Below are 12,105 nucleotides of genomic sequence, written 5' to 3'. Positions count from 1 at the left end.
ACAGTGATTTTCATCACATGTTCTAGTGCAGTTTTGTATTACCATTGATCCTTGTTGTTTTTGCAGGTTTAGCACTTTGTGAGCCTTGGAACTGGTAATTTTTGGCTATCGAACTTTGCTTACTTCCTATGCCTACATTTGCTGGTTTTGCCCCCCCTGCATATTGTCTAGTCTGTATTTTACTTGTTTCCCCACATCAAGTTGGTGTACCTTGCTCGTTTTCCTTTCTGTTGTTTATATTCAAGGTATCCTCTTGTATCATTTATTGATCCTTGATGTGTTTTGTGTCCTCGTCCGTTGGATTCACCATTACCCACTTTTTATGGATCTGATACTTCTCGGGCTACATCTGGCGGAGATCGACGATATCTGAACATTGCAACATGGAATGTCCGTACGATGAACGACTGTGGTAAACTAGATCAAGTTCGCATGGAGGCAGAGCGTTTGAGTCTGGATGTTATAGGACTGGCAGAAACCAGATGGACTTCATCAGGACAGGTGAATACAAATGGCTGGATGCTCTACTATGTAGGTGATGACAATGTTCACCAAAGAGGTGTGGGATTCCTTGTATCGCCAAAGACTGTCAAATCTGTTTTGAAAGTCCAACCAATATCAGACAGAATTATTATGATTCGTCTCCATGCAAAACCCAAGCCAATAACAATCATCCAGATCTACATGCCAACGCCTGAAGCGGACGACGAAGAGATACTTTCAATATATGCTATGCTGCAAAAGGTAGTGGACGAATACCCCAAGAAAGCTCGACTGGTGGTGATGGCCATCATATGTCCTGTGGTAGATATGGTGTCAGAGAAGGTAACGACCGTGGACAAACACTGCTCGACTGGCTCAGTGACAACAAATTAGTTGCTGTGAATACCTGTTTCCAACATAGAAGAAATCAGCTGTATACTTGGTGTTCTCCAGGTGGCCTATGGAAGAACCAAATAGATTTCATCGCTATCCGGCTACGTGACAGAATTGAATGCATAGACAGCAGAGCATTACGCAGTGCTGATTGCGGTACAGACCACCAACTAGTCTGGATGAAGGTGAAGGGTCGCAGTTGGAACACGAAAAAGAGACTGTCGAAGAAAGTGAAACCAAACCTATCACAGTTGACAGATCCAACCACTGCAGATGCATTTGAAGCCAGTGTCCAAGACCACTTGAAAGACAAGGATGTTTCATGGCCAGTATTAGCAGATACTCTATCTTCAGCAGCAAAAGAACATTGTCCGGCTGTAAGAAAAACAGAAAAGCCATGGATAGATGATCCAGCAATCCAAGACTTGATTCTCCAGAGACGCCAAGCCAAGCTGAACAACTTCCAAAGCCCAGAATACAGACACCTTTGCAAAGCTGTCAAGACTGCATGCCGTAGAGCAAAACGCAAATGGCTGGACGACGTGAGCGCTGAAGCAGATAAATCATTCAGGTCTGGGAACAGCAAACGCACATACCAGCTGATAAGGCAGATTAGTGGACGGAAATGTCCTCAGGCAGGCATTGGTATCAAGGACGAGAAAGGTGAGATGCTTTATGAGGCTGCTAGTATCAAAGACAGGTGGACAGAGTATGGCACTCAACTATTTCACTCCGATGCCCCAAGGCTCCCCAAGATGAAAGCCGACCAGAGCTACTAGAACCTGAAATCATGCTAAGTGAAATCAGAACAGCTATAAAAATTTAAAAAAAAGCCGGTAAAGCTGCTGGTCAAGATGGGATATATGGAGAAATGATAAAGGCGGGAGGAGAAACTGTTGTTCAAGCTATGAAAGAAATAATTCATAACATCTGGAAGACAGGAGAATGGCCCAGTGACTGGACTCAATCAGAAATAACCTGGCACTCAAGAATGCTCTAAACATCGTACCATCAGTCTGCTATGCCACGCTTCAAAAGTGCTGCTAGAAATTATGCCGCAGATCGCAGAGGAACAGTTTGGATTTGTTGTTGCTGGTAAAGGGACAACTGACGCAATCCTCACTTTACGTAACATCATTGAGAAAACAGTGAAACGCCAAGATCAACAACTGTGGCTGATGTTTGTCGACTACAGCAAGGCCTTCGACACGGTCAATCATGATGTCCTGTGGAAAACTCTCTTGGACTTCGGCACACCAAATCACCTAGTCTGGCTGCGTAAGAGGTTGTACTCAAAAGCGACTGGTGTTATTCGTGTAGCAGATAGCCACACAGACCCATTTCCATTTGAACAAGGAGTTCGGCAGGGCTGTATTATGTCCCCCATGCTGTTCAATGCCTGTGGTGAATCGATCATGCGACAGGTGAATGAGGTTGTAGATGAGAGATCAGGCAGCATTGTCGGTGGAAGAACAATATGGAATATTCGCTATGCAGATGATACCACACTCATAGCATGCACGAAGGCAGAACTTGAGAAGCAAGCAGTCGAGTTGGAAAGGTGCAGGCACACCTTTGGTCTCCATATTAACGCAGCCAAAACCCATGTTATGACCCATGGTAGTAAAGAGACAATCTCCCTGGGTGGAAAGCCAATCAAGCAGGTTGAAAGGTTCAAATACCTTGGCTCAATGGTAGGGTGTGATGGAGACTCTACACCAGAGATCAATGCTCGACTAGCAATTGCCAGAGATGCCACCAGCCAATTATTAGGATTATGGAAGGCTAAAGCGATCAGCCTGAAGCTGAAGAAACAACTGGTGAGATCCCTTGTCTCGAGTATAGCCCTGTATGGTGCAGAAAGTTGGACCCTAAAACAAAGCGATATCAAGAAGATAGAGTCGTTTGAGCTGTGGGTATGGCGCAGAATGCTTCAGGTCAGCTGGAAAGATAGGAAAACCAATGTATGGATCCGTCAGAAAGTGGGCATCACAGAGAAACAAGGTCTGCTCAGTCAGCTGAAGAAAAGAAAGATATCCCTGTATGGTCATTGGAAGCGGCGTCCTTATAGCATTGTTCAGATAACGATAGAAGGAGAAGTTGAAGGAAAAGCCAGGCCAGGTCGAAGGAAAACAGGATGGATTGATAACATCAGAATGTGGACTAATGGTGGAATGGCCGTGGCAAGAGAGGAAGCACGCAAGAGAATGCCGACGGTTCTATGCGGACTATGGCAATGCAGCAGCAGCAGTATGTGTATTACACTACTCCATAGACAATGTGTTGTAATTTCGTTCTGGTATACCAGAACGAAATTCAAATTTCACGATATCTTTGCTAAACGAATTATTCTGCAAGAAAATTTTTTTACATAAACATTATGTAGCCAGAGGTATCCAGTGATATAAAAATCTCAACTTTTTTTAGAGAAAAGTGGGGGATGATGCTGTGGATCACGAAATGCCCTTTTAAGTACCTAATTTGTATAATTTATGCATATCAAGGAAAATGACCTTGTGCACAGATTATCTGGAGATCTGTATGAGATACAGTGATGAAACTTGGCGGAGAGTAGCACAGCCATGCAGGAGTTCTTGACCTGATTTGTTTTTCAGCGCAAAATATGCGTAATTGCATGGTCATTGTGAGGTCATTTGGGGTCATCCGGGGTCAAATCGCCATATATTGTTGCAGGTTCATGAAATTTGGTGGGAACGACCGCTGTAGGAAGACAAAAATGTCAAGTTCATTTTAGGGTCATCCGAGGTCAAATTGCCATAGATTGTAGCAGATTCATGAAATTTTGTGGGGACAACCACTGAAACAAGGCAAAAATGTCAAGGTCATTTTGGGGTCATTCAGGGTCATCTGGGGTCAAATCGCTATAGACTGCTGCAGGTTGATGAAATTTGGTGGGAACGGCCTCCTTAGTGAGGCAGATAATGTGAAGGTCATTTTTGGGTCAAGTGAAATTGCACAGGTTAAAATGATGGGCGTCACTTGAGGTGGAGGCATTGCGGACCGTTTTTAGCCAGGGTGGGAGTTTTAATGTTTTTTTTGGGGGGGGGGGCCGGGGGGGTCATGAGGGGAATCTGATTTTTTTTTTACTTGAACCGTGAAGGAGGGGCAGTTAAGTTTTAAATGAAGAAAAAGGCGAGAAAAAAAAATATGAGAGGATGCGAAGTACACAAAATATGTTGTCAATTTTTTTTTCAAAACTCCAAACACCCTGACGTAAATATTGAATATAGAAATAAGGCGGGCACATGGGCAACCCGTGTAAATCGCCGCCGCGTCGATACGTTTGTCGGCCCCAGCTCGTGAATATGCGTCACCAAAGTCAGCAAGGCGAACTCAATGCCGACTTAATCATCAATCCATGGCATTACTTGATGACTCTGAATCCTTACAAATTAAATGTAGACCAGTGTGACATTCAAATTTTATAATTTGAACAAAATAGCAAATACACAAAAATCCCGACCGGCACACAACCAAACTTGAAAAAACCGCAAGGGAATGTGCCGTCATGGGATAGAACCCACGATCTTCAGATCTCTATGCGGACGATCTACCCATTTAGGCTACCAGCTCCCACTGATAAACGGTGACTGACATTTGATTGCGTCAAAGTGTGCACCTTTCCCAAAATGGGATTTGGGGGGGGGGGGGGAATCTGTCAACAAACTGAAGTCTGATTTATGAAACACGTCTGTCAATATATTAAGTGGAATAGACCGCGGAATAGAGGCCCTGCATTCTTTTATCGATTGGCTCCAAACAAAGGATTTGAACCGGTGTCCTTCACCGTAGTTATGGCGGAGTGCAGTCCATTCAATCAAACGTTGTCATCAACCTATTTGATCGTAGTGCAGGATTATGTGTGTCACGATAGATTGCAATCATGCTTTTGTTGAATGCATTTGAGTAGTCCGCCATATTTACGGGATGATACGTCACATGCAAGGCCTCTATACAGTTCCTGAAGAAAGGAATGATTGGAGCAAGTAACACCATTTCCGAAATTGTCACCTGTGCAAGGATTTTGTATGCAAAGAATTGTGCCAATTGTCTAGTCTATAGTGAACTTCGAGGGACCTCAATTTGCATTAATACCTCAGAGAAACTGATCAGCGACAACAAAAAGGTATTGGATGATAAGATCTGTGTTTGAGATTGTTATCATGTATGTTTTACATTGTGCAATCATAGTCATACTCTTCATTGAATAATATTCATTTGTGTTGAATTATACAAATACATGTAGATCAATGTGTTCGTTATCTATATTTGAGTAAACTTGGAAAAGGTGATTTTGGCCTTCTACGGACCCATAGTTAATCAAATAAGCAATCAATCAATAAAAACAATAAAAACCAACAATAAAAACCAACAAGTAAATCTTCCACAGGGGTAGTGTGGATTTTAGATGGAATAGCCCAATCCATGGAAAAGGAGACACTGCTGCAGTGTCGGGGAGCTGAAAATTACCTTTGCCAACACCTGCAACCCTGGTTGCAAAGAATCAGTGTTTAACATGCTGTTTCTGGTGTTGGATTTCCCTTTGGGTGCTCCCAGGTGCGGGCTGGTATTTTAACAGAGTGAGGAATGAGCGCCCTCTGCCTCCCTAGCTCAGTTGCTGAACAAGCCAGCTTTAGGGCGGAGGAAACCATCAGGTTCAACGGCCAGTATGTTCAAATGTCTTGGCCATTTGTTTTTGCTACTGTAACGATGTAGACAGTACAGCCAGCGACACAATCATGCTGCGATATTGCTCCGTTCTTTCTCCTTCTAGTTACTCATATCTTGGTGTTCATGGCATTTGCTAGGTTAGGTTTAATACCAGGTCTTTCAGGAGCACTTGTGAGTTATGTTCCGGTCGGACTTTGTCCTTAAACTGCTGGAGAACAGTGCGGTAAGATCAGGTGCTGTTTTTCTGGTAGGGCTAGTTTAGTTCCATGGTCTCATGCCATGAGCATCAAGCTCCATCTTCATTTTTCTGAGTTTTTCTGAGTATTCTAAGTGGTCAAGGACGGTAGTGATTCTCTTCATATTGGAGTAGCCTATCCCAATGGCTTCAAATTTTCATCATGGGCCAAAGACCGGAAGAGGAAGATTTACTTCTCAACGGTCATTAGGTTGGTGTTTAACATGTCATCATTGGTCATCAACATGTTCCAGATCAGGGGCGAACTACTGCATATTGGTAGATCTCGGCTGCTGTGTGTCCAGAAAAGAAGCTGAAACAGGGCTGATCACCCGTAAAGCTGTTGGGACTGGACTAAAATAATTCCCAGCAAAACCCGTGATTACGACAACTACAAGCAAATCTTCAAAAATACCGAGGGTAGATGAGCGGCAGTCTACTGTTGACTCCACGACGGACCAGAGGAACTCGGCACACCATCACTAACTGTTGGCCCTGATTATTGTCGCCTGTCTACCTTCAAACCCTTTTGTAATATCTACTTATAATGTCCGTACTGTTAATCAACAAGGGAAAATCCATCAGCTATTCATGGGCTGTGCTGTAAAGTGTGCTGAGGCTTGTGGATCAACGTCTAGGCGTTGTGCCTGTGCGTGGCGCACTATGATTCCCGGCGCTTTTTTTCTTTTTTTTTTTTTTTTTTTATTGACATTGCGAATTCAAGAACATCGTCTCATTACACCAAGCCCAACTGACGAACTTTGGTCAGATGATAGGAACTGGGTGTTAATATTCAGTTCTGCTACCAAGCAAAGACATGGAGGAGTGGGTCTGGTCATGTCCAAGCACATTCACAGATGTCTTAAGAGTGTTGAAGCTGTTTCCGAGAGGATACTATTTGTAACATTCCATGGTAACCCACAGCTTAGCATCACTGTTGTATATGCACCCACTGCGAGCTCAACATCTTCTGACAAGGAGGAATTCTATTCATCACTATCTGACCACCTGGATGGTATGAAAAGGCACAACATCCATCTCATCCTCGGTGAGTTTAATGCCAGAATAGGAGCAGATAGTCATCTTTCTCATCCTTGGGTCATTGGTCCATACTGCTACCATGATTCAACAAATGACAATGGTGAGCGCCTGGTCAACACTTGCCAGGAGTACAATCTCAGACCAGCCCAGATCAGATTCCCCCAACCCAGGAACCGTCTCTGGACTTGGACCCATCCAGCTGGATCAACCCATGCACAGTTACATGAAGATCACATTCTAATAAACAGCAAGTGGGTAAATTCTCTCCGCAACTGTCGAGCATACAACTCAGTAGAAGTGGACTCTGATCATCGTATTGTGAGCGTCCGTCTAGCTGCCAGTCTGCGAACAAGCAAAGGAAAACCTTGCAAGAGACCAAAATTCAACTAGAAGAAGTTGCAAGATCCTGATACAAAGGAGGAATTTCAGCTGGAGCTATCAAACAGATTCCAGGTTTTGAGCATGGATGATGCCACACCCATCTCTGATAGGTATGAGACCTTTGAAACAGCGGTTCGTGAAGTTGATGAGAAAGTTATTGGAAAGCAAAAGCTATGCGGACTGCCAAGTTGGGTATCAGATTCAACCATCAGACTAAAACTTGAAAGGGATGAAGCCAAAAAGCGGTACTCCATTTCAAAGATGGAGGAACTTGAACACCAGCCTTAACAACTCTTATAAAGCTGTTTCGCTTGCCCAAGATCGCAATAGTTGGAGAAAGCTTGTAGTCGCCTACTCCGCAGCCGACTGATGATGATGAAAATCAATCAATCAATACGAACAGCAGCATCAATCCGGCTGCGGGGACCTTTGTCCCGAATAGCTAGAAAGTAGCTGAAAAGAACATAAAGTGGCTAAGTTTGCAACAACAGAGGGGAGATCACAATCATGTGTTTCATATGTCCCCAACTACCCCCTCCTGTATTCATGCCCGAGGCAATATACCCCCTCCCCCATTTATTTTAGTGAATCTATTAGTTTACCTGAGCTATGTGCCTGTATATCCACCAAAACATGTTGTTACGAGCCGTAATGACTCAAGGCCAAAATCACATTTTCCCAGTTCTCACACGAATGCACAACATTATCACACTGTTTGATTAAGTTAACAATATTTGAATCTTTAATGAAAAGTAAACTATGATTTATAAATGCACATACAATATAATCACATTAATAATTACTACTTAACCGGCATTCTTCTTCTTGTACTAAAGTTCTGTCGCACTCAATGTTCTGGACAACTGATGTATATCCTTATTCGCTTGTCCTGCAAAAACTCACTGTACACTTGAATTTATATCTCTTTTGCTTATAAAATCCTCGCACAGATGACAATTGGTGCTGCTTTCACCAATCACTCAAATCCTCGCACAGATGACACTTTCTAAATTGGTGCTGCTTATCACTCACTTTCTCCAGGAAACAGGCATTTTCTGCACTGATCCACTTTATTGACAGATGTGTTTTTTTAATAAATTGACAGAAAAATACCGTAACAATCACCTGGGATTAGGAGTACTCTTTTGTTGTTGTTGTATTAATAGCACATTATTGGCTATGCAAACTGATAATGCCTGCTCACTGTGCGAGTTCCATGTATGAGAAAATTGTGCTTTTATAAAATGACACATTTTTCCATTGAAAGAGTGTAATAGAGAATTGGTGGTATTTAACCTTAATCAGTGACGTATAATTATGTCGTCCGGAAGGGGAGGCCACCACCAACCCTCCCCCCTTTTGTAAAGAATAAGAAATTACATGGATATTAGTGAATTTATGACTTCACGATTTATTATGATTTAATGGAATGCTTTGAAAATTTGGATTTGGAGAGTCCGATGAAAGATCAACTTCACCGAAAAAAAATTTGAAATTTTAACGAAAATCATTTTTTGAAAATTGAGCATTTTCACCATTTTGGGTGAACATTTCTCAAAGTTGGTCAAATTTCAAAAACATTAAAAAAATGTGCCCTAGATATTTATATCTAGTTTTTAAAATTTAAAACAAAAAACATATTTACTGATGAACTTTTTTGTTATGTTGCCCGAAAAAATTTGGGTCAAACAAAATGTCTTTGAGGGATTTTCTCCAAAACTGAGCATTTTTGCCCAAATCTGACCTCACAGCTGGATTCATTGTGTCTTTGGTACTGTATACTTTTACATAATTTAGACCAACAATTTAGCAGTTATGTGGCCCAAAATTTTCATAATTCCAGGCTTAAGACCAACCTTAATATAAACATCCTTCAGATCACTGAAAGTCCCTCAACCAATATTCATTGCTACCAAAGTTGAGTTCACTAGTACTACTAGTGAACTCAACTCAACTTTAGTAGTAATATTTTTACATCCTACACATACATACAAAAATATACTCTGATCAGCTTTAAATAGGCATGACTCGTAACATCGTGGATTGATATAGAATTGCGCACATACAGCTGGGCGCAGCACCTACGCGAATTGAGCTTTGCGTATTGCGTGAATGACACACGTTTTTGTGAATTTACACGAGCGTAAATTTCGGATTTTTTTTTATGAGCTGATCATAGTATAATGACTGCATAGCCTCTTCTGAATAATTTCAGACAAGACATAAGGATGCTATACGTCCAAAATGAGGACCATTAGCCTCAAAATAAATGACACACATACATAAAACACTTCCAGACAGTCTTTGGATTTTGTTCATTTATTGTGTATAAAAATAACCATTATTTACATAACTCCTGCACATCTCGTTCTCAGAAAATGATGCAAACATTTAAGAAATCACTCTGAATGTTACTTAGCAATAACCTTCCCTGTGAAAGCAAGTCCAACAAAATGATTAAAGAAAATGTGAGTACTTGAAATCCACATGCAAAAATGCAGTTTTTTTCTGCATTAAATTTCATAAATGGGTGTATATTTTTGGAAACAAAAATACTATACATTTAATGTGTAACTAATATCAGTTTACATTTCACACTTTTTTATCAACTTGCGGGACCCAACAGCTTTTTTTAAGAACTGTGTATTAGTTTTTCTTTCAGATACAAACTTGACTGATCCAATTGGCTATTCAAGTTGAAATCCATACCCCCTATGGAAGATATGACCTGAATCTCCCTCACAAAGGGTGTAGATTTCACCAATTCAGGTAACCCCATTTGAAATTCACACCACGTGTGGAAGATTAAGGTTATGTAATCCATATAGAGGGTGTAAGGATCTCAGCTGAAATATCCCAATGTGAAGCTACCAATGCATTATTTTAATTCCTATAAGAGCACCTTAAAAAGAACATGACTTCTTTCCAAAGATTTCTTCAATGTTTTTAGCGGCTAGGTGTATCATGGAAAGAGAAAAAATACATATTACTTTCTATAGAAGTTGTTTTGCACAGCTGTTATATATCTTTTAAATTTGATATGGACATTCAACACATCCTACAAGCTACATTGAACTTCTTGAGTTCAGCCTAAATGTTATGATGCTTTAGCAAAAAGATGCATTCTGTGTACTGAATTGGACTATTCCAGTTGAACCACCTATGGAAGACATGACCTTTACCTCCTACACAGGGGGTAGAGATTTCAAATGGAGTCACTCATTCAGGTAGCCCCGTTTAAAATTCATACTCCCTGTATGGGAGATTAAGGTCATGTCTACCTCTACCATATGGGTGTATGGATTTCACCTGGAATAGCACACTATGTACTGAATTGTCCCATGCTCACAATACCCGACAAAATGTTTGAAATACCAGGACAAAAATGTCATCTTCATTTTGCCAGGTTTTAGGTCACAATTTTGGCCCATTTTGCAATGGCAACGTGATTATAACCCATTGACAGGCCTGTCAGCAGGACAATTATGCAATGTTGCCCTTTGCCATACCCACCCCCCCCCCCCCCCCACCCCGGAACTTGGTGGCCCTGGTATTAACTGTGTGATGGGTGAAATACCGTAAAATTAGGTGTTTTTTGATGAAAAAGATGAAAAGCCACAAAAACATTTGGAGTTTCAGCAACTATATTACTGATTACTGATACAAGCTGCTGAACAAACATATATACTACTTTTGCCAAGCACAAATTACTAATTGATAGAAAACCTTCCGGACACTCTTTACTAGTAAATATCATTTTATCATTTTGGTAAAAGATAAACAAAATTTAAATATTACTGATTGAATTTAAAATTTGACAGAAATTGTATATTATGGTTTTTTAAAGCCCCTGAGCAGTCGTCATTGCCAACCATCACTCATTGCATGTAGACATCTATCACATGGTTGGTTACTATTTGTTGCTGTTTGTTTCCTACATCTTTCACATAATAAATGACTTCCTTGCATGATGTGTAGAGTGTATGGCGCCGTGACTATAGATCCATCTGTAAAATACAATCATGGTGACAACATTAAATATTATATGGCAATTAAAGTTGAAACAGTCATTTAACACAAAGTGTTTCAACCAAGAATTAAGCACCAGAATGATTTTTTTTTGTTATGTGAGATTATTTGAACTGAATGATAAAATTGTTATTAGATTCGGTTTAGAGGGTGCTACAGATTACGTTTAGTCTCAAAGACCGTATCAGGCTCAGGCTATCACCCTAGTCTGATATGACTCCTGCACTAGCTATAATCCATATCACCCCCAAACCTCAACTAATAGTATATGGCTATGTTTTGGTCTTTGTTGTCACTGAATTGAAAAGCTCATTATTTTCAGATATTTTTTTGGTACCAAAATCTCATTTTCGCCAAAAAATTGAGCGGAGGCAGTTGCATTAAATTAAGCTCTTAAGAATTACATTGAAAATACAAAATAAATACAAAAATAAAAATTTGACCTTGATGACAAAGTTGCACTTCTTTTTGGACATCTGTGCTGCCATCTACTGTAGCTGGTGTTGCCTTGGTTACTGTCGTGAAGGCGGCCATCATGAGTTCATTCAAATGAGATGTACATGATGTTTCCTCTGATTGCACTTTCTGATAAGATAAAAGATAAACAAATCCGCAATTATGTATACAGTCCAACCTTCCTTATTGAATGATCTTCAAAGAAAAAAAAGTTTTTGAAAGCCACGAGACTTTACTTTAAAAAGGATATCTCTTGGCTGTGTACACCAGTGTGGTATTCTAAAATACCATTTTTGCAGTGTTAGGCCAAAAAAACATGTTCTTTCCTGTAGCAGGTTTTTTGCTGTTCTTGCTATCAGAAAGGAGAGAAGGAACAAAAAGGAGAGAAGATGAAC

The 12,105-nt window shown here is 40.7% G+C and overlaps 2 protein-coding genes across 4 annotated transcripts in view; one reads left to right on the top strand and one right to left on the bottom strand.

The window, feature by feature from the left end:
- Positions 1-399: 399 nt before the first annotated feature.
- LOC140167034 (craniofacial development protein 2-like) lies at positions 400-876 on the top strand. Its single transcript, XM_072190513.1, has one exon. The coding sequence runs from the start codon at positions 400-402 to the stop codon at positions 874-876; it is 477 nt and encodes a 158-aa protein (XP_072046614.1).
- A 9,880-nt stretch (positions 877-10,756) lies between these two features.
- The window catches only part of LOC140166594 (isoleucine--tRNA ligase, mitochondrial-like), a 66,001-nt gene continuing 64,652 nt past the window's right edge, over positions 10,757-12,105 (bottom strand). For all 3 annotated transcript variants that reach the window (XM_072190094.1, XM_072190096.1, XM_072190095.1), the window contains 2 exons: positions 11,698-11,839; positions 10,757-11,232 (listed from right to left, as the gene is read on the bottom strand). In XM_072190094.1, coding sequence (XP_072046195.1) covers positions 11,087-11,232; positions 11,698-11,839 — 288 coding nt within the window. In that variant the 3' untranslated portion in view covers positions 10,757-11,086. The remainder of the gene's footprint in view (positions 11,233-11,697; positions 11,840-12,105) is intronic.

The sequence above is a fragment of the Amphiura filiformis genome, chromosome 12 (assembly GCF_039555335.1).
Source record: "Amphiura filiformis chromosome 12, Afil_fr2py, whole genome shotgun sequence".
Taxonomy (NCBI): domain Eukaryota; kingdom Metazoa; phylum Echinodermata; class Ophiuroidea; order Amphilepidida; family Amphiuridae; genus Amphiura; species Amphiura filiformis.
Note: the sequence above shows the minus strand (reverse complement) of the source record. Positions and strands in the feature narration are given on the sequence as shown.

What these genes read in the sequence shown, in the direction of transcription:
- LOC140167034 (XM_072190513.1), top strand. Translation starts at nt 400, where the DNA reads ATGAACGACTGTGGTAAACTAGATCAAGTTCGCATGGAGGCAGAGCGT.